The sequence below is a fragment of the Diorhabda sublineata genome, chromosome 8 (assembly GCF_026230105.1).
Source record: "Diorhabda sublineata isolate icDioSubl1.1 chromosome 8, icDioSubl1.1, whole genome shotgun sequence".
NCBI lineage: Eukaryota > Metazoa > Arthropoda > Insecta > Coleoptera > Chrysomelidae > Diorhabda > Diorhabda sublineata.
Window position 1 is genome coordinate 28898188 of NC_079481.1, and position 23214 is coordinate 28921401.

Below are 23214 nucleotides of genomic sequence, written 5' to 3' on the forward strand. Positions count from 1 at the left end.
TGTCATACAAATTATTTAATCATAAATCACAAATATTTACTATTTATTATTAAAAAAAATGTGTTGTAGTTCCACCTCCAGTTACCAATCTTGAGTACAAAGTAATAAATGACACCAGTATCTACCTCCAGTGGCGAAAACCTAAAGAAACCTCGTCCAAAATAAAAAAATACATTATCACATATAGTCCGGACAATATTTGGCCCGTGGAAAATTGGATAAACATAACATTGTCTGTTAAAGATGAAGAATTAGTTGACGACGACGACGACACCGTATCGACCATCCTCGGTAACCTGGATTGCGACAACAATTACACGGTTTTGGTTAGAGCAGTTTCCGACGTCGGAGTTAGTAGAGCGATGGTGGTATTACACGTAACTACTAAAACGAAACTTGCTCAACCGGAAGTGTCCTCTACGGACGTTAAATATAAACAGAAAGTTGGTGAGTTATTTTTTATATTTATTTAAACTCGTTTTTGTTCACTCGTCATATTATTTTAGGTTTAATAGTAGGCACCATAATCGCTTTACTCTGTATCGTTTGTTGTATCGCTTGCATTTTGGTACGACGTCGGTGCGTTAAAAGAAGAACCATGGAAAGATCCAGAATGACTACTTCGAATAATTATTATCCAGCTGTTGCTCATTACGCTTCTCAAATTGGATCAGTTCAAGTTAGACTCGAAGAAACTTGCAACGACGACGAACTGGAAAATCAATTTTTGGTATCGGATAGGATCACTACGAATATTCCGACGTTACATACCGACAATTTGGATACTAAGGTAAGATATATAATAATTAATTGTATTTCAGAAAATTAGCGGTCGTTTTATTATTTTTTTTTTTAGGGCGGTGAAGAATTTCCGAATTCTCATTCTAACGGTTCTGCCAAACCTTATATGAACGGACATGTGCATATAACGGAAAATCCGCAGGTACGTAAGTTAAAAGTGTCCCCTATTTCAATCGAAAAGCTTCACAGTCTTTCCGAATTGAGTTCCGCACAAGAAGACACATCTCTACTATTCTTATCCACCACAAATTTGATTCTCAACCACATCGTATGCGAAAATTTTAACTCTTATACTAAAATAGCAAACTCCAAGATTGTCTTCCTAATATGGGGTAGGGTAGTGATCCTTTAGAAGAACCTTTCCTACGGAAAACAAACGGTTGACTTCAAAAAACCAACCAATGTTTTTTCCCCCTGACTGTCACTGCCACAATCAACTTATCCCCTGAATTCGACAAAATCACCGATTGGTAGATGGCGTGGTTCAAATTTGAAGAACGAATCTTCATCCACTTAATGTACCCCACTTTCAATTCCATCCCACTCTCTTCCAGTCGATTCATACAAATTGTGAGCATCAAAAGCCAGCTTCTTCACTACCTTCTTCATTGTCTTTGTCTTCTGTCTTTCTTAGAGATTGAGAGAGAGATCCTCTTTATAGGGCTCAACAGTTATCAGACGGCAGATCCCCTTCGGCTTGCACGAAAGAAGGTATTTGAAGTACTGGATGAATATCTTGCGGTGTTCACAAGTATCTGACCTTTTATCCAACTTTTTAGTGACTTCCTCATTTCCTTTGCCTTTTTCCCCTCGTTGGAACAAAAAATCCTCCGACCTACTCCTATATACTGAAACTTCCAAAACTGAATCTGGTGACAGTTGCGCAATTGTGTGTATAAACCAAAAACTTGTAAGTTTGTCGATTTCTAGTGTTTACACTGGTGAACTAAGCAGCCTTTTTCATGTTTCAAATTTATGTTTCGTTCCCATAAATATTCATATAAAAAAATGTTGGTGATAAATCTGGTGGTCTGGAAGGTCACTTAATCGCACATTCCCAATATGGTTACGTAATGTGGTGTACTGTGTACAGTTAAGTTACAATTCATGGCGACTTTTCATTGAAACTTTAGTAATTTTTTTTTCTAATTCATTTGAATGAAATTACAATTAATTTTAGTTTCTCAAAAGACATACTCCCTCTCATACAGCTGTTAGATTTTAAGTGTTTTTCATGTATCAATCATAGCTGTGATAATTCATGGTTTTTCATCAATATTATTTGGAAAAAGCTTGTTAACCCCATAGATATGTACTGACTCTTTTTTGTAAACCATATTTATCGACCATCCAATGGTTCAAAACATTCATGACATCTACCAAACCCTCAATACTCTTGATATAACAGTCTTTTTTAGTTAGAGAGTTAGAGAGCTCAAGGAGACAGTCAACTACCTGACAGAAATCAATGAAGTACTGAAATTCCTTAAATATTATTATAGATTTTGTAACCGTCTTTCATTATAAGCTAATAACCAGCATTATCAAGGCACATTAAAAAATTATTAGTGCCAAAATAATTAATTTTATATGTAATTTGAAAAAACTTTTGTGGGTACTTCCCACAGTGTCGTTATCATTGTATAGAATGTATTGATGACTTAATTTGGTATCATGTATGATCTAACATTAGATATGTTTTTTTCCAGTTTTACCCGTTCAGTTGTAATGGTCAAGGACTGCCCGTGAAACTCGAAAAACTCACGCCTCTACGCTACGAAGAAGACCCCAATTCAAACGTAAAACCTTCCAAATTTTACGATCTCCATAAATTATTCGAAAATTCGAAAAAGCTTCGAACTGCCAATCACCATCAGTGTAATCCACATTTCGGTGAAAACGAAGACATTCGTAGCTCCTGTGATGATATACATTCATCGGAATCTTCTAGAAACGTTTCATTAAATGGAACTCAAATGACATCCCTTAATGATACGACTTTAAACACGACCGATCAAAGTAGAAGAAAAAGTCCCATATTAGGACCGAATGGGTAATAATTGCCATCAGATTTTAACGATTAGAGAAATTTTTAATTTGTTCAATGTGGATAGTGATAACGCTTATCTGGATTAATTTAATTCAAAAACGAAAAGTTATACTAAATAATTGTTTGGAACAATAATTACATTCTAATTATCTTTTTGGTAGAAACTGTTTGAATTATAAATTTATTCCAATTATCCCTCGTATAGTAATTCTTTCAATTATGTTTGTATATTGCTTTGGGGGAATCAGCAAATGTAAATAAATAAGCAAAATCATACACTGCCGACAGAAAGTTTCCGGACGAGATGAACATTTATTAAAACAGTTATTAGAAATAAAATAAATCAAGTTAAAGGTTTATTTTAAAAATGTCATATCATAAAACCATTAACATATTTTGTCTCTTGTACTGCTACACTTTCTTTTCATCGAAGAAACCACTTCTGATCGCCACTAATTTGGCATTCTTTTCATAAGTTTTTCTAACGCACTATTTGGTATATTATTCCAAGACGTTTGAAGAAGTGGGATCTTTCCGGTCCAGCTCATCCCTCAATAATTCTATTGGATTTAGGTCCGGAGATTGTGGGGGTCATTTCATTATTTCTAACTTACTATCTTCTTTATTTTGTAAATAGTTAAGACAAAGCTTAGATTTGGGCTTTGGGTCATTATCTTTTCTAGCAGTGAAAAGGTTAATTCTGTAGAGATCCCCTAGTCCAGCATATGAAAAACACCCCCACACCCATCAGGATGCATTTTTGCCCAGGTATGTTTTATTTAAATCGTAGTTTAAAACCAACTTCATCCAGAAATTTATTTTTTAGCGCATTTTTAATAAAGTTTAGTTTTTAAAATTTTTGTAAACTAATTTTTTCTAAAAACTATTATAGTTTCAAATTAAGTATTTACAAATTTTTAAAGAGAAATAAGTACCATTGAAAACAAAACTTTTTACTGTAGAAGAACTGATTTGGAGACTTGGTTTTTTGTTTTTGCCACTCTTTGCCTTAAGAGCTTCTTTTATTTTTGTAAGTAGTCTTCCTTTTTTTCTTTTCCGGTACTTACTTCTTGAGCTTCAGCTACAGTTTTTCTCAAAGCCCACTTCCTGTCTCTATGGGTTTTTATCGGATGCTTTGATACAAATTTTGGTCAGTAAATGCTTCTTCTTCCTTCTAGTGTATTTACAAATTTACAATTCCTGCGCTTTAATATTTCCAAAGTCGACATTAATTAGATATGACCTGCCCAAGCATTTCGAATATAGATTCATCAGTCCACAGAACTCGTTTCCAGTTTTCTACTGTCCAATCTTTATGTTCAAGGGCCCATTCTAGTCGAGTGGTTTCTTTGTAGAAAGTCTGCCATTCAGGCCAACTTTTTGAGAGCGTTCCTTTACTATACTTACTGATATCGTGACTTTCATTGGACCACATTTGAATTTCCAGTGTTGTAAGCTTCCTATTCATTTTATATATAAGAATAAAATTTACTTACCTTCAAAGTAATATAATAAAATCAATACTATAAATTGAAAAAGTTCAAAAAATCCCTCAGTAGTATCGATACTATACACGAGAGTTGAAATAAATTAAAATATAAAAAATATTCATTACATTTTATATTATTTCCCAAATTCGTTCAATTGTTGACAAAATTTCGATTTTCATTGTGAATATCATCAAACAAATGTAGTTGCTTTTCGGAAATCAATAATTCATAAAACATTTTGATGTTAAAATTGTAATCATTTCAAACATCCCTCGTAAATTAACCAATCGAATTATGTATCTATCAACATTTTCCATAGCAACTTACAAAAAAATACTTTGCATGGTGATTGAGTCACTATATGAGGGAGATGAAATTTGTTCCTTGTAATTTGAGTTAAATAACCCCATCAATATACCACCACATGTACTGACCATATTTATCGACCAACCAAGATTCAAGGTCATGGTCAAACAAATGTAGTTGCCTTTCGGAAATCAATAATACAAAAATAATACATAACACATTTTGATGTTAAAATTATAATCATCTCAATCATCCCTATGGTGATTGAGACACTATACGAGGGAGATGAAATTTGTTCCCTACAATTTTTGTTGAATTCTATCATAATTTCTCTATTAGAATTTTTTCTATTGCCAAAATTATTTGAAACCTTTTGTTGCTCTCTAAAATGAAAATTTAGTTCGGATAAGCGTTATTTCGCTTCTTCTTACTGCCCTTATTTAAACCAAACTAAAGAGAAACAGCTTTACAAAACCCGCTCTTCATAAATTGTTAAGGACTGATTTTTTTGTTTGCTCTAGTTGTTGAATCTGAAATTTTCCGGCAATATTCTGAAAGTATTTGTATTTGCAACGAATATTTTCAATTTTTTTTTGTACATGTACATATTTATCATATTGCTCAATATTATAGAAATTAATGACGTTTAGAAACGGACAGAAATTTTATTTATACAGGGTGTATTCATAAAAAAATTCAAAAAAAAACTTGCATATTTAGTTTTTAAATTTTTTTCATCATCCTGTATAATCTGTTAGGTTAAGTCGAGCATAAATCAAAATTTATGGGTTTTGTTTTCTGACACACTTTTTTTGGTAATCGATTAGAAATTGATTATTTATTCAACTATTTAATTAAAACGTACGTTTACTAAATCGATAATTCAAAATATATAATATTAATTATAACCATCTAATTGAACCGGTTATTTTTTTCTTGGAACTAATTAATTTTTTAATTATTGATAAACCTCATTCCAATATTAAAAATGATGATTATAAGCAAACAAAACAACTAAAAAATGAAAAAATTAACTATTACTTGATATTTATAAAGGCTGTCACAGACAAAATGACAGTAAATAAATTACTTGTTGGTCATAAACAATTAAAAATAAGTTCATATAAAGAAACAAATTTCTTCTTAGTTCTTCACAGCTCATTCTTTGTAACTCTTCACACATACAACCAGAAGGTCATAAACTGTTGTGACAATTGAAAATCACAAAAAAAAAGGTTCGTAAAACGAATAATAAGTTTTATTCATTATATTATTTGTTATATTAGACATAATTTATTGGTCATAAATAATTGACACAGTGACAAATGAGTTCTAATAACGAATAATAACAGTTTTCTTCTTCTTTGTTCACTATTAAATAATTATAACTCATCACAAACATAACTAAAAGGTCACAAACTATTGTGACTATAGAAAACCATTAATAACGAGGTCGTATAACGAATAGGTTTTCTTCCTTGTTTAATTTATTATACTAAACATAATGTATTGGTCATGAACAATTGAAATAGTGAAAAATGAGTTCTAATAACGAATAATAACAGTTTTCTTCTTCTTTGTTCACTATTAAATAATTATAACTCGTCACAAACATAACTAAAAGGTCACAAACAATTGTGACCATAAAAAAACCATTACAAAATAATTATAGGGTCATAAACAATTAAGATAATGAAAAATGAGTTTCTATGAAGTTTTCTTCTTCGTTTTTTACTGTTAATTCTTTGCAACTCGTCACAAACATAACTAGAGGGTCATAAACAATGAAAAACCATAAAGAACGAGGTTATATAGCAGATAAAAACAATCTACTGTTCAATCTATGTAACTTGTTACAAATATAACTAAAGGGTCATAAACAATTGAGATAGTGAAAAATTTGAGTGTTTTTGGCGAATAAAGACGGTTGTCTTCTTCGTTTTCTACTGTTAATTCTTTGCAACTCGTCACAAACATAACTAGAGGGTCATAAACAATGAAAAATCAGAAAGAACGAGGTTATATAGCAGATAGAAACAATATTCTACTATTCAATCTATGTAACTTGTTAGAAATAGAAATAAAGGGTCATAAATAATTCAGATAGTGAAAAATGACAAACAAAACAGTCTTCCTATTCGTACTTTACTGTTCTTTGCAATTTATCACAAAAATAAGTAATGACAATGAGAAACCATAAAAAACGAGACCGTAAAAGCAAATAGGTCTTCTTTGTTGTGTAATTTGTCATACTAAATATAATTTATAATAAGTCTTTGAGACATTATGACTAGTAAGAAGTATTTTTTTTTATTTCTGACTAACTAGAGGGTCATAAACAATTATAACAATGAAAAGCAATAAAGAAAGATTTCGTATAACGAATACAAACAGTTTTCTTAGTTGTTTTACTGTTCAACTTGTCATAAAAATGAAAAATGAGTTTGTATAGGAAATAACAACGATCTCCTTTGTTGTACATTCTTTGAAACATGTTCAGTTTTTTATTTTATCTGGCAGAGTTTCTGTTACGAAAAAGTAGTTATAGCAGCTTTCTATATTCTATATTTCTTGATTTTATCCCAGTTTGTTATTAAAACCCACAGTTACCATGAGGGTTTAACTGCTACTCAAACTTCGCTTAATTCGCAGATATCTACATTAAGTTATTCAGTTTTGTTTTCTTTTGTACAATTTGGTAATTAACGAGTTTGTAATTTTGATTCGGAACAAGAATTAACCATTAAAACAAACTTTGACAACCAGTACCCATTTTGTATTTTACTTAGCACTGTAAATATCTTCTTTTACCCTAATTAGGCTGTGAGGTATTTTTCTGCTGTAATTTAAAATCTATAAAGCACATATATTCAAGTATATCTAAGCACATTCGTAGATAAAAAAAATGTTAATCGAAGAATCTGTTGTCCGTTTCTAAACGCATATCTCCGATTTGTACAATCAAAAATAAACCAACACTTCAATTAATAGGTCAAAAAATATGTTTGGATGTTAAAAAAACGATTGTTCAAATCGGTTTTCGAATGTAAAATTTACTATAATACGGAATGTTTGAAGAAATAACTTTTGGTTCAACATTCTGTATGTATTGTTAAAAAAAACACCTGGTACCTGAAACTCCTTACATATAGTTAGATTTTAAGGAAAATTGTACAGTTATTTTAATTTTTTTGTATCGTATATACGGATAGTTGAGCTTTTCGTTCGATCATCTTAAATGGATAAATCGTTTCACGTATTTTTTATCTCATCTGTAAGTGATAAGTATATGAATTGGTATTTTTATTTATAAATCTGATAAAAATAATGAATTAAGATCGTAAAAGTATCCTATATTCGTTAAAATTGTTACACCTTGTATTTTGCTAGCTTATCGATAATTTGAAAAAGTTTGGCTAGAAATATTTTTGCATTTCATTCGAAAGAGTTTTAGTTTCTTTTATTGTCAACTAACTGAATTAAAATAAAACAAAAATTACATGCTCAATTCATATAGTGAATAAGAACAGTCTTCTTCTTCTTTTCTGACTACTCAATTTGCCATACTGGCCCTATCATAGCTAATTGGTCATAAAAAAATGAGATAATGTCAAATGAATATGTATGGCGATTAAAAACGGTTTTCTTCTTCATTTTTGACTGTTAATTCTTTGCAACTCGTCACAAACACAACTAGAGGGTCACAAACAATTAAAAACCATAAAGAACGATGTTATATACTAGATAAAAACAATCTTCTACTGTTTAACCTGTGTAACTTGTTACAAATATAACAAAAGGGTCATAAAAAATTGAGTTACTGAAAAATTGGGTTTGTATGAGGTTTTCTTCTTCATTTTTGACTGTTAATTCTTTGCAACTCGTCACAAACACAACTAGAGGGTCACAAACAATTAAAAACCATAAAGAACGATGTTATATACTAGATAAAAACAATCTTCTACTGTTTAACCTGTGTAACTTGTTACAAATATAACAAAAGGGTCATAAACAATTGAGTTACTGAAAAATTGGGTTTGTATGAGGTTTTCTTCTTCGTTTTTGACTGTTAATTCTTTGCAACTCGTCACAAACATAACTAGAGGGTCACAAACAATTAAAAACCATAAAGAACGATGTTATATACTAGATAAAAACAATCTTCTACTGTTTAACCTGTGTAACTTGTTACAAATATAACAAAAGGGTCATAAACAATTGAGTTACTGAAAAATTGGGTTTGTATGAGGTTTTCTTCTTCGTTTTTGACTGTTAATTCTTTGCAACTCGTCACAAACATAACTAGAGGATCACAAACAATGGAAAACCACAAAGAACGAGGTTATGTAGCAGATAAAACCAATCTTCAACTGTTTAATCTGTGTAACTTGTTACAAATATAACAAAAGGGTCATAAAAAATTGAGTTACTGAAAAATTGGGTTTGTATGAGGTTTTCTTCTTCGTTTTTGACTGTTAATTCTTTGCAACTCGTCACAAACATAACTAGAGGGTCACAAACAATGGAAAACCACAAAGAACGAGGTTATGTAGCAGATAAAAACAATCTTCTACTGTTTAATCTGTGTAACTTGTTACAAATATAACAAAAGGGTCATAAAAAATTGAGTTACTGAAAAATTGGGTTTGTATGAGGTTTTCTTCTTCGTTTTTGACTGTTAATTCTTTGCAACTCGTCACAAACATAACTAGAGGGTCAAAAACAATGGAAAACCACAAAGAACGATGTTATATAATAGATAAAAACAATCTTCTACTGTTTAACCTGTGTAACTTATTACAAATATAACTAAAGGGTCATAAACAATTGATATAGTGAAGAAATGATTTTGACTGAGGTTTTCTTCTTCATTTTTTACTTTGAATTCTTTGCAACTCGTCACAAACATAACTAGATGGTCATAAACAATGAAAACCCATAAAGAACGAGGTTATGTAACAGATAAAAACAGTCACTACAAGCTTAAACGTATATGCGTGACCATAAATGTTTCTGTAGAAATTTTTAATCAACATTTTTTTCATTTTGCATTATCTCTCGTGTCCCCTACCTCGATATATAATATCTTGCAGGATCTTTCCACGAAATTCTAGTTCTATTTATTTTGTACAACTTAATAAAAAAAATTTTGGGCTAGATCTGTTATCCGGGGTTTTTTAAGATCATATCTTATTGTCATAATTTTTTTTCGTGCTAAAAACACAAAATTAAAACTTCAATTTTGTTAACGAAATGAATATTGATGCTAATTAAACATCTTCTTAGTTCTTCATACTCATCAAATGCTTGTTGGTTAAGATAACCTCACTTTTTTCTAGAAAATTCTAGTTCCGTCTATTTTGTACTACAGAGAACAAATCGAAGGTTTATGTCATTTGTATCAAATGTTAGTATCATAAATATGTTTCGTGCAACATTTTTATATCCATTTTGTAGCAAAATGAATGAACAAAAAAATAACTTTAGAGTAGATTATAACGTTGGTCAATTGTGTCTCTCTATTGGACCTACTTTTGTCGCTGGACAATCTACAACTTGCTCTCCATTTCCAAAACACTCCAGTATCTGTAACTAGAGGATTTTTGTCTTCCCCACAGTACCTACATTCGTATTTGAGGCAAACCTGATCTTATAAGATACTTCCTGAAGCGGAAGGAAAGAAACATGTAAATTCAGTGCTGGAATAATCTGCAATGGTTCCATTTTCAGACAGTAATTCTTGTAAATGCATTTTTCTATGCCGGTATATTGGTCTCCTTGATTCTCAGACTCAAAACCCGAAGCAAAAAGATGTTATTGTTTCTGCTCAAGTCATCAAGTTTCCTACGGTTTTTTTTCCATGATAGGATGACCAAGGAGTTCAAAAATGAACTTTTTATCCTATAAGAAACCAAGTGATACAGTTGTAGCATATTTAAATAGATCCAATGGCACAGGGGTGCCAAAGATCTTTTTCTTCTCGTCTTCTACACGCATCCAGATGTAGTGGAGAGAATGTGGAGTGAATGGAGGTTTCGTCTTCTGTCCACATCTTCCAATACATTACGTGTTATTTTCAAAATATATTTAGAAGATAATCATTCTTACAATTCATCAGTTTCTTCCAGGGATTGATCAAGTTTTTACCATTAACTTCATTTACCATATTTGTGATGAAATTTTTTTATCGGTTCATAATCAAATTTATGTAGAAATGTTTTGAAAATAAAAAAAATTATTTCAGTTAAATATTTAAGGCAGCTTTGGACTTCTACATAATTTTTAACTAAAAAAATAAAAAAAAAATATCAATTCATGATAAATGTGACTTGTGTATGTATGTAATTATATGGAATGATGTGCGTATAAACTAACTGTATAATTGTTGAAAAATATGTTAAATGTTACATAATTGGAAGAACAGTGTTAATTGTTATATATTAGACGTTACCGCAGTTGGTTAAACTGGTTAATATCCAGACACGGTGGCGTAGCGTTTATTAATATAGATGTGGGTGAAGCCTCATAAACGAGGCCCTTTTTTTTTTTCGTACCCAATAAATCTAGGTTACCGAACAAGCTTAGACAGTGTCAAAATATCTCATGATTGCTTTACTGAAGTCCCCTGATAAATTTGTTATTCATTTACATACAGTTAAATCCACTTCGGTTAATAGTATATTGCTAAACAAGATGTTTTTCAATAATTTTCAAGTCCCTTTAAGGGCGAAGGCTCACTTCACCCCCATCTAGCTACGTCAGTGTCCAAAGTTGTAAATAATTTTTAAGTGTACAAAAATTTTAATAAAGACACCATTTAATCTGTATAAGTGTTGAACAGGGTTACAAGAAAATATTAATTATGCACTGAGTTGAAATTAAATTATTCTGAAATTTATTGACACCGTAAAAGGCTTTTCTGTTAAAAAAAGTAGTAAAAATTTATATACTTTTCGAAATGTATTCAAAAAATTTTCCAATTTTTACAATTGGGACAAATATAATCAACATAATTGCATATTACTGAGGAAACATGAAAATTATTTTTACAAGATGATGTCCTTCGTTCCCTACGACTGAAAAAGGGATGTTATTGATGTCAAATAACATCGCCATTCTTTTAAATCAATCAAAAGATACCAATTTCAGCAAGTTCATCATCAATAAAATAACTTTCACCGATAACATTCGGTATCTGTTGGTTGATGTAGTGTTGAGGTTTAACAATTTTAACTATTTGTAGTCAGGATCATAGTCAAGGTTTGGCCACAGCTTTGTAGTCTTTTTGAGCTCGATTAACATTACGAAGAGTACGAATTTTCTTACACCACAACACCATCAAAAGCATAACAGCCCTGGATGGGGGAAGACTTTCCTCCGAGAAATTTTCCCACCGTTTCTCTACACTTAGCTTTAATATTTTATAATCGATGTCAACTCCATCTATCCATCAATATTTTGGTCTTCTTCTTAGAGGTTTTGACAGAAAGATCTTTTTTACTGGGTTTACTAACTCCTTAGTTCTTAAAATATTTCTTACACTATCCCCTCGTCTCATGATAACACATTGCAGTTTCTCCTAAATAAAAATACCCGCTGTGTAGACTTCTTCTTTTTTTTTAACGTAGATAACCATATTACTAGGTTGTATGTTCATTTATACGTTCTTAACAAGTCTGTTTCCAATTATTTTTTATGTTTGTTCCAGAAATTTTATTATCTTATCAAATTATCAAATTGAATATGAAGGGACATGAGTTTCTTTGATTCTTGTGTGAAAAATGTGGTTTGTCGATATAACTAGGGCTTTTGACATTGATTAAATGATGAAAAGGGTCGAAATTATAGACTAATTAAGTTTATGCAAGATATTAATACTCTTGTATAACAAAAATCAGAGTGGACATACAACATAAGCTGTGTAGAAGCCCCAGGTTAATTACATTGCTCTAGAGCTACCAAAATATTCCGTTTCACTGTTAAACCCTGTACAAAGGATAAAAATAATACTTTGCTTATTTTTTTAAGCAAAATGCTACCAAACTCAGTATTTTTCTTTTATTTTTCAAACAGAAATAGTGTCTTTGTTAACAATTTTTTTGTTACATTTAAATTGTCTGGAAAACGACCTTGAAAATTGAAAAAAAAAATAATATCCAAAGAATAATCTGTTGTTTGAAAGGAAAAAAAAACAGTGCGTACAAAATTTTTTAATAAAATGTTATTTATGTCACAGATTAATTAGTATGTGCCTTTTTAAATTGTACAAAAACAACGATTATTTTTTATATTTTCCTTGTATATTTTTAGAGTAGTTCCCGTTTTTTTATATAGTTACCGTTTTTTCAGTAGTATGCTCCAAAACGTGCGGATTACTGTATATTCGATTATACCTACACTGGGAACCTTTTTTTATTTAACTATACATAATATCAAAATGAAAACAAAAAAATTATTCAGGTATATTAATTCCTATCGGTCTTATGTATAAAAACTATTGAAATTAATTTATTTTGGATTGAAAAAAATTGATTTACTCATTTCTTTTTTCATCTAGTGTATTCTGTAGTCGGAGTTTCCCTAATTTCCAACCAGGAGTAGTCTACCAATTTTTTTTCCTCGATAACGTTTTCCAATATTTCAGCGTAACTTCTCATCATATTCATCAGTCATAGTAACAATGTTTTCGTGAAACAATTCTAAATAAAAGTAGGGAAAACGTGAGATTTTTTTTTTTTTGGTCTACATTGAACAATTCCCAGACTTTTTTTTGATACTAATCTTGTAGCAAACGTTTCATTTTGAATTATCTTCTAAATATCTGTCTCTACAAATAGTCTTTCTTCAATTTTGGATTCGCTAATAGACATAAACCTAAAATATGTATATCTTTCAAAAATTTGACATAAAACTTTGTTCGAAATATACTATTTTTCTAAATTCAAATATTTTCTCAGTTTCAAACGTAAATTAACAAAATTAATATGTTTTAGGGGATGATTTTTAGTCACCAATGATTTTATCATTATTTTTTGTTGTCGAATGGTATAATTTATATTGTTAGGTGATAATCGATTATACAAGTATCCCTGTTTGCCTTAAAGTTGAAATACCACTTTTTTGCATAATTTTTCGGAACAAAAAAATGCTCAAATAATGTTAAAAATGAAATAATTCGAAATTTTACGGATACATTTAAAGTAAAATAAAAAATAACCGCTTCGATAATATTTTTGTAATTGTAAAAATTTTCTTAGTACGACGAAAAAGGTTGAAAATAATTTCAAAAAAAAAATGACGCATATTCATGGTTCACAAAAACTATTCATATACCTCATAAGAACATTCCTCGTCACATAAAATGTTTCCCAGCACTTTTGCCAACTTGAAAAGATGAAAGTCATTTATTTAAACTTTTTTTTGCGATTTGTAAGTTTTGGTATATAAAATTTACTACTAATCAAAAAATTGTCCAAAATTACAAAAGTTTTCTTTTCGATATCATAAAATATGAAAGTTGGAACCAAATTTATATTTTTTTAACATAAAATTTTGATACATACTGTAGTACAGTTGCAATGTAGATTTTATACTATGCAGAACCTTTCACGAAGAATAATTTCCTAATTCTACTATTTATATGAACACATTGTATATATCTTATATACTGCGAATGAAATGATGATTTTTTATCCAACTATTTGTTCTAATTTAATCAGAATTGATTATTTTTTCTTTGAGAGTTGGCAATACCGCACTTCGAAGTATTAAAATAGGCCGCTTATTGAACAGTTACCTTCTACGCATTTTTTCTTACCATCTTACATTCCAATGCTACATGTACAAAATGGTAAAAATGAAAAGCAATAGTTTTTTCAAATCATTAATTTTAAACAATCGTTAGTTTATGTTTTATAATGGTACAATTTTATTATGAGTAGAAGTTACATAATGCATAATTGCAAATTACCCCGATCAATCCTTATGGAAATTGGGTTTCGGCCATGACACCATGATGCTTGAAACAAGCTGGTTGAAAGTCTCATTGGGCATAAAAAACCCAAAAACCTTCTCAAAACTACCTCTGAAGAGTCTAAGGGTACCGTAAGCAAAGAGTCTTCGATCAGTTTTTCTAAAACTTGACACCATGATAGTTTGGAACAAGCTGATTGAAACTCTCATTGGGCACAAAACCCCAAAACCTTCCCAATCTCCAAAAAGTACATCTGAAGAGTCTAATGGTACCATAAGAGAAGGGGTTTCTGCCAGTTTGTCTAAAACTTGACACCGTGATAGTTTGGAATAAGCTGATTGAAACTCTCGTTGGGCGCAAAACCCCAAAACCTTCCCAATTTCCAAAAAATACATCTGAAGAGTCTAATGGTACCGTAAGCAAAAGGTCTTCGATCAGTTTTTCTAAAACTTGACACCGTGATAGTTTGGAACAAGCTGACTGAAAGTCTCATTGGGCGTAAAACCCCAAAACCTTCCCAATCTCCAAAAAGTACATCTGAATAGTCTAATGGTACCATAAGAAAAGGAGTTTCCTTCAGTTTTTCCAAAACTTGATACCATGATAGTTTGGAGCATGCTTACTTTGAACTATCATTGTGCCAAGTTTCCAAGTTTTAAAACCAAATTTCCATAAGGATTGATCGTGGTGTTTTTTCTGGTATTTAAAAAATTAACGATAATTTATTCAATAAACCATCTTCATTCTTCGTAAAGCAGTTTTGATAAGTTATTGTTAACTTTTGGATACCGTCCTGTACATATTGTTTTGTTAATGTTATGAACCAACTTATATTTTAACACGTTGACTGCCAAGACAATTTTCACAATTTCATTTAATCGCATTAAATCGTTGAAATTACTAATTGAAATAGGTACAAAGGTATAGAAAATGTGGATTTAAAAAAAAAATTTCATTTGTTGAATTATGTGAAAAAAAATCTCTTCGGGGGGTAAAATATGAGTTATTTCGTAGTTGGTAGTCAACGTTTCCTTTCTTATCTAAAAGATGCCTCGTAGATACACACACTCAGTATATTTTTCCATATTTAGATAAATATCTATATATAGGGCGATATAAATAAGAAAATATAATTTTTTTTAAATTTTTACCGAATGATTTTCATAGTTTCCGGTAGTTTTAATAATGTTATTTCCAACGAGGCATCTGTAATTGTTCTGTTATACAAATTTGTACCAAAATTAACAGTGTCATGACAGATAACACCTCTATTAATTTCCAATTTTCCATTTATTTTGGTACAAAAGAAAAACTGATCAATATATACCTTTTTGTTCAAATACTTAAAAACTGCTTAGTCAGTTGTAGAACTACCTCATTATATTTATGTTTTTTTTTATATAAATATATAAGTATTGTCCTAATATTATCAATGTTAGTTTAGTTTTTGTTATTTTTAATTTATATGAATACGTTTTTTTTAGATTCTCAGGGTAGAAAAATTTTACACGCGTTCTCCACGCTTTACACCGTTTTCAAATATATATACAGTTCGTCCCAGATTTTATATTCTTACTATTTATTACCTCATTTTTTATTTTCGATATTAAACCTTTAAAAATTAAAATCGAAAGTGTCTGGTGGAAATATTTTATCTGGGATATTAATACAATTATTTTATTTAGTATACCTGTAAGTCTGATATGTGAGGCTGCTAGTTTATATGTTTGCAAGCCAACAGACTCTCTTTTATTGTTAAAAATTTGTGTAAAATAGATATTTATTTAACAAATTTCCTTTCATTTCCACTCGTCTGCTAACAACTGCCAAATTAATCTCTATTTAAGCTGATAGAGCCACGTACAGCTCTAAATATTAATTTGACATATCTGCATGAACCGCCTATAGAATTAATGGTTCCTAAATAAGTTATTTTCAATTTTTGTTCATATCTTTTTAAAACCTGGTATATACCTTTTGAATTCACACTCCCATACTAATATATATGGTTCCGATACATTGATAACTACCGAAAGACACAGAAAAAGATACAAATGAAATTCCCCTGGCAAATTAAGGTACTACCACAAACAAAAGAAATAAATGGAAATAATTTTGAAGAAATACTAGATGAATAAAGTGACTGTAGGGTAAATAACCTTTTCGACTCTAAATAACTTCTTGGGAGCAATTTATGGTGAATTTTACTCACTAGTACGTATTATAGTTGTTCAAAATACTTGTAATGATGAAGGTAATTAAAAAAATATCTATTTTACATTTATACCTACTATTTGTTCTGTTCGGCAAATCTATTAACACATTAAAAAGTGTAAAGTTCCATATAAAATAGAATCAATTAAACTGTGGGATAATAGTATTAAGGTAGCTATCAATTCATCAACCAAATAAGTTAAAATTAAATTTCAATCAATAGATCAACTTTTACAATTACACTGTTTGGTGGTATCAGTCAATCGAAGGTTCATATACGGCTCGAAGGACCAGACGATATAATAAACTTTAAGGTACTTTGAGTCATTGTTATACTACTCAATGTACCAAACAATATACCCGAAAAACTAGCTGGTACTTTGAGTCATTGGAAGGTCATTGAAAGACCAAAGAATGTAATGAACTTTATGATACTTTGATTCAAATGTTTTAAAGAAGTAAAATTATAATTATAAAGTTCAGAATATATATTTTAATGATCTGATGGTTTATACATAAATAATTTTATGAATATATTTCTAAAAAGTGGTTTAATGAGTTAGTGATTTCTGGATGTTAATAACTAAATTATATATGACACCATTCGAACAATTTTGATTTCATAATTACACCACCCTTTAAATATTTGGTTGATCGACTAACAAAGGACTAATAGTTTTTTATTTTTATGTTAAAATAGTGATACAAATACAAAATATCCAGTTCCTTATATACACTGCAATAGAAACTAATAAGACTTAACTTTCTGTATCGGTTACACATTACACGTTTAAGCTCAGCAAGGATAATTCAGATGAAAAGAATCATAAATAATTGGAATTGGTAGACGAATTAAAATAAAATGTAAACAGAAAACAAGTTTTACTTACAAACAAATTACTTTTAATCCAACCAGTTGGCGACTGAGCTTTTGAGGTATCAGCTCGTTCAAGTCCACTGATGGACAAAAGCATACCGTAATTGAATCCATCTGGATCGTTTCTATGCGGTATTCAACCAGTTAGATAGCATTCCCTTAATATAATCGACCCATCTCGTTAATGGACGTTCCCGTGTGACCTTTCCACTCCAAAAAATTTTTGCCCACCGTCCATTGAGAAACCCAACTACGTGGTCGTCCCAGCTAGTGAAGTATAGCTTTCAAAATTCATATAAAGCTTAAAATAATTTGCTAATAACTTGAAAATTCAGTACCTGTCGATTTGTTAGTATAAAACAAAAAGTTTGTCCGAAAGTAATTGTTACTAACGGTTATCTGCGTTTGTTTCCTTCAGTTACTTCAGGATGCTCGCCGCTTTTTATTTCACAGCTTTAACAGATTCATATCTTATTCCTTTTAATGCAGCTTTGACCATAGGAAAGAGTTAGAATTCTTCGGCGAGTAAGGTGGGTTCTACTTGACTAGAAACCTCTTAATATACAGTATCGAATGCGCTGGCGTCTTGATGAAGAAGCTATGGTATCCCCAGGTCTCCATATAGTTAGAGTAGATACCAGGATGTGGTGGTGGGCATTCGTACAATTTTTTACTGGCTTCTTTGTATTATGTATATATACATATATATACCTAACCAATTTGTGCATCTTCTTATTTCTATTCCTAATAGCCATATTGGTTTGATGAGAGTTTTTTTATGGAAAAAGAGGAATACCAACGAGGTAGTCCTCATTATCTTAGTATTTACTTGACGACTCATTCTGTTGGTTTTATTTTTGCCCTTTTTTTTATATTATCAAGCTTTAAAAGTGTAATTAGATACAGAAATGTAATATAGGGCAGAATATTTGTACAATTCTTATTAAAAACGTTGGTAATTACAAAAAAATTGTTGGGACTAAAACATCTCATATTTAAAACCAATTTGGTTAAAAGTAGTGACTGTGTTACAACGTACCTTTGGTATTGTAGATTCAAAATAACTTGTTATGTAAACACTGTGTATATTCTACAAGTATGTAATGATACATTCCTACAGTACTACCACTTTGTAACATGCCATTCGGCTCGTTACTTTTTCCTTCAAACATTTTGAATACTCATTCACGTATTGTGGCGCAGTAGTCACTTCTGATTTATTTATCCGACCTCCCTCTTCGAATTTTTCCTGTATCTATCTACACTTTAAATCAAAGTGAATTTTAGTAAATTTGTGGTAATTTCATTCTTTATATTCGTTGGTATGTTTTCCTTTCCTTTAATTCGCTTAAAACAAAAGGAATCCCATAAGATAACTGGAATTTTTTGTGAACACAATAATTTAAAAAAAGCAAAGATAAACTTACCAGCGAATGTAAAAAATAAAATCACCACATATTTACTTTCATTTAAAGTGTAGATAGGTAAAAGAAGATTTTGAAGTGGTAGGTCATATGTTGAAATAAATAAATCAGAAGTGACTACTGTGCCGCAATACGTAAACAAAGGATTATTCAAAATGTTCGAAGAAAAACGTAACAAGCCGATTGGCATGTTACAACTTTAATCCATTTTGTGTTTTTCCGATGATGATTATCAATGTTTTTAATAAGAAAAGTAGTCTGCTGTTCACTTAATAAAATCGCCGGTATTTTACAAATAGAATACAGAGTAGTTTAAATATGTTATTTTTCTATTATCCTATGGTGAAAAAATGGATGAAAATCTAACACTGTTTTTAAATATTTCATATATTTATTAATATTAAGAATGTAATTTAATTATACATGGTGTAAATGTGTTAATAATATATTTTTGTACGCTTGAATGATTGCGATCTGGTAAGTATTCTAAACGAATAAAATAAATATGAACAAACTTTGCATTTTTGTTTTATTTCTCTTATTCATCACCTCTTAAAATGTACTTATGTTAATATAATATAACCAAATTATCATCTTCAGAGACTGAAGGTAAACTGAGTTTGTAGTGGTAGTGTAAACAGTGTATTCAGTATGAATACTTAAAACTGTTCCAGAATATCTAGCTTAGACAGAAATTTTCATTTTTTCTTGAAAAAAATCCAAAAAAATCTTGATAAAAACATTCTACAATTATAAAAAATTCAATTTCCAATCTTCTACGAATATAATTAAACTTGACAACATAGTATATTATGTTATTTTATATTTTACATGCTGTGAATGCCATTTCCTTTTTATTATTGAGGTTGTTATAGGAAATATATAGTTAAATCGTGACAAAATTATCAATATTGAATTATTTATTCAGAAAATAACTTTATTATCATTATTTCGTGGAAAAAATTCGAGAAATATTTATAAAAACATGCTGCTATAGTAAACATTCATATTTCCAAACTCATGCGAAATATCATTAAGCTTGGCATCCTACTATAGTTATTTTCCTTTATACAGAATCGTGAATGCAATTTCCCTATAATTATTGGGGATGTTTATAAAGATTTTCTATTATTGTGACCAAATTATCAATATTGATTTATTCAAACAAAAGAGAGCTTAATTTTTCGTGAGAAAAATTCAAAAAATCGTGATAAAAATAAAGATCCAATTTCAAATCTTCTGCGAAGTGTAATTAAAATTGACAACATAGTATAATGTGTTATTTTATATTAAACAGTCTTGAATTCATTTTCTCTTTTATTATTGATGTTGTTTATGGAGATTTTTAGTTATTATCATTACCAAATTATAAATATTGATTTATTAAAAAAAGAGAACTTAATTTCATGTTTTCGTGAAAAAAAATCGAAAAACCTTCATTTCATTTAATTTCAGGCACATTAAAAAGTGAACTACTATAACTGAAATTTTTCTTAATATAAAATTTTAAGACTTGTACGTATCTATATCTTTTGTTGGTATGTTATAATATTTTTGTTTTAAAATTAATAAAAATAAAATTTCCATTTGTATCTTCTTTTCGTTGAATCCTTTTTACTGTAGTGTATACAGCCACCCAATAATACTAAATAATGACAACTATACAGTTTTTAGGTTATAAAAGTGACATTATCGAATTGACATAAGAGTCGAATTTGAAATAGTTTACTATTTATAAATTAAAAAGAATACAGCTGTGATAAAAAATTTTATGATCTATAACATTAATAATTCAGATACAAAAATGTCTAATAAATTCGAAACGTAAGTAATTTTTTAATTTAACAATTTTATGATTCACATTCCCTTTTGTTTATATTTGACTGATACAGATTGAAACACCATGTGGATGATGACAGTGGAAGTGGAGACGAAGATACTGGCCCCACTGATTTGGGGCCGATCGAATATCCTGCAGGAGAACATAGGCTACAACATGCTTATTGTTTGTGGTTTTCAAAAAGGCCTTCACAGATACAAGGATCGCAGGTAGATTAAGCATATTTTTTGTTTTAGAAAAAAGAAATTTGATTAAAAAATATAAATAATAATAGTTATAAGCGTAGTTGATTACAGTGAATACTTTTAAAAACTTGTATTGAAATTCTTTATTTGATTTTTCTCTTAAAATATAATTTTGTAATATCAAGATAAAAATTAAACTTTATCTCTATGAATCACAACATATTTTAATTTTAGGGATATAGTCAAGCATTGAGGTTGGTTGGGCAGGTGGGGACAGTAGAACAATGGTGGGCATTATATTCCCATATGGTTAGATTACAAGATATACCAGCTCATAGGGATATACATCTTTTTAAAAAAGGTATAAAACCTATGTGGGAAGACGCCGCTAATAAAAAAGGTGGGAAATGGGTAAGTTTTTTGAAAATACGTATATTTTATTATTTTTTTTTTGTCAGTGGATGCTAGTTAATAATTTCATTTTTAGGTTATACGTTTGAGGAAAGAACAAGCGGGAAGAGCCTGGGAGAATTTATGTATGGCTATGTTAGGCGAACAGTTTATGGTAATATGATTTTTCTTTTTGAAACCATCCATTTTATTCATAAAGTATATTTCTAAAACAATTTTATTTTTATTTTAGGCTGGTAACGAAATATGTGGAGTAGTAGTATCAACCCGATATCAAGAGTATCTTTTAAGTATTTGGAATAGGACAGCTTCTGATCAAGCCACAACAGCTCGAATTAGAGATGCATTGAAACGATTGTTAAATATACCTTCAAGTGCCACCATGGAGTACAAAACACACAATGATTGCCTTAAATATGGGTAAATGAATATAATTACATATCTTATTGATAGATGAATTCGTTGTACTTTTGTTTATTGATTATATTTTTAGGGCTGGGAAAACAATACCAAACAATTTATTGAAAAGTTGACCACAGAAGAGAAACTAGAAAATTATGATTTAACTGTTTATTTCATTATGTATTGAAAATCTATTAAGAACATCATTGATTTATTCCGTTTTTATTTCATTTATCATGTTTCTCTCTCTGAATATATTTATGACCCCTCGATTTGGTTAGTGTCTTTTGAATGAAGTTTTTCAATAAAATTGATGAAATTATAACAATTTTCAGTTGACATATTTTTTTCAATGTTCCCTTTCGATTTAAAAAATCAAACATATATTTAAATTGAAGTATCATATAATGGAGTTTATCTAAATTCTAAAAATTAAAAAAAAACATGGATTATTAATTTGAACACCTATATTTTCGAATTATATTTATTACAATATACATGCAAAAATTCATCTAAGCTGTAAAATATCACGAATTTTTGTAGAGAACAACAATAGACTTACGAAGCTTGATTATAAATTGATATTTCAACCAAATATTTAAGGAAATTATTTCCTACGACTTACATGAAACACTTATTGAAAAATTTGAGCATTTCACAAATAAAGGTCATCGGAAAAGTTTAGTGTACAACTTGTGTGAAAACTTGTTAGTTTGACAAGGTAAACTACCGGCCACAGTGTTTTCTGTACAGTAAACAGGCTGTCCCAAGTTTTATACAGGTCTTATCTGGCTCATTTTACAATATACTCTATCAATGAATTTTTATTATAAAACTGAAAAATTGCTTCTCATGTTTTTTTAAACTTACAAAGGTAAGGTTTAAAAAACATTTTTTGTCAAAAAATTGAAGGCAGTAATTCTAGTATCGATCATAAATCATTCGCAGACATAACTAAAAGTTACATTCAGTTAAATTGTGCAGTGGTTATTCCCAAATAAAAACATCCCATCCCATGAAAAATTATTGTAAATCACATACGTTTGTGTTAACCCCATACTTCCCTTAGAAAAAATTGGAATAAACTGAAGCATTATGAGAACAAACAAATATCAATTCATTTAGTTCAAGAACTGAGGTTCACTGATTTCGAACCAAGAAACACTGGGTTCATTCTACAGTTTGGGGCACAAATGTATAGTAAAGAAGACATTCCTTCACCAACTCGGAACAAAATTCAT

General features: G+C 29.8%; 2 protein-coding genes across 2 annotated transcripts in view; both read left to right on the forward strand.

The window, feature by feature from the left end:
* Positions 1–19654, forward strand: part of LOC130448051 (immunoglobulin superfamily DCC subclass member 3-like) — an 88384-nt gene extending 68730 nt beyond the window's left edge. The window contains exons 13-16 of the mRNA XM_056785216.1: positions 70–447; positions 507–790; positions 857–943; positions 2511–19654. Of these exons, the coding sequence (XP_056641194.1) occupies positions 70–447; positions 507–790; positions 857–943; positions 2511–2858 (1097 nt within the window). The 3' untranslated portion in view covers positions 2859–19654. The remainder of the gene's footprint in view (positions 1–69; positions 448–506; positions 791–856; positions 944–2510) is intronic.
* Positions 19655–20807: 1153 nt separating this feature from the next.
* Positions 20808–22301, forward strand: LOC130448052 (eukaryotic translation initiation factor 4E type 2). The gene is made up of 6 exons (XM_056785217.1): positions 20808–20959; positions 21028–21184; positions 21395–21571; positions 21648–21725; positions 21804–21991; positions 22065–22301. Exons 1-6 carry the CDS (start codon positions 20907–20909, stop codon positions 22102–22104), a joined length of 693 nt encoding a protein of 230 aa, XP_056641195.1. The 5' UTR covers positions 20808–20906; the 3' UTR covers positions 22105–22301.
* Positions 22302–23214: the final 913 nt, after the last annotated feature.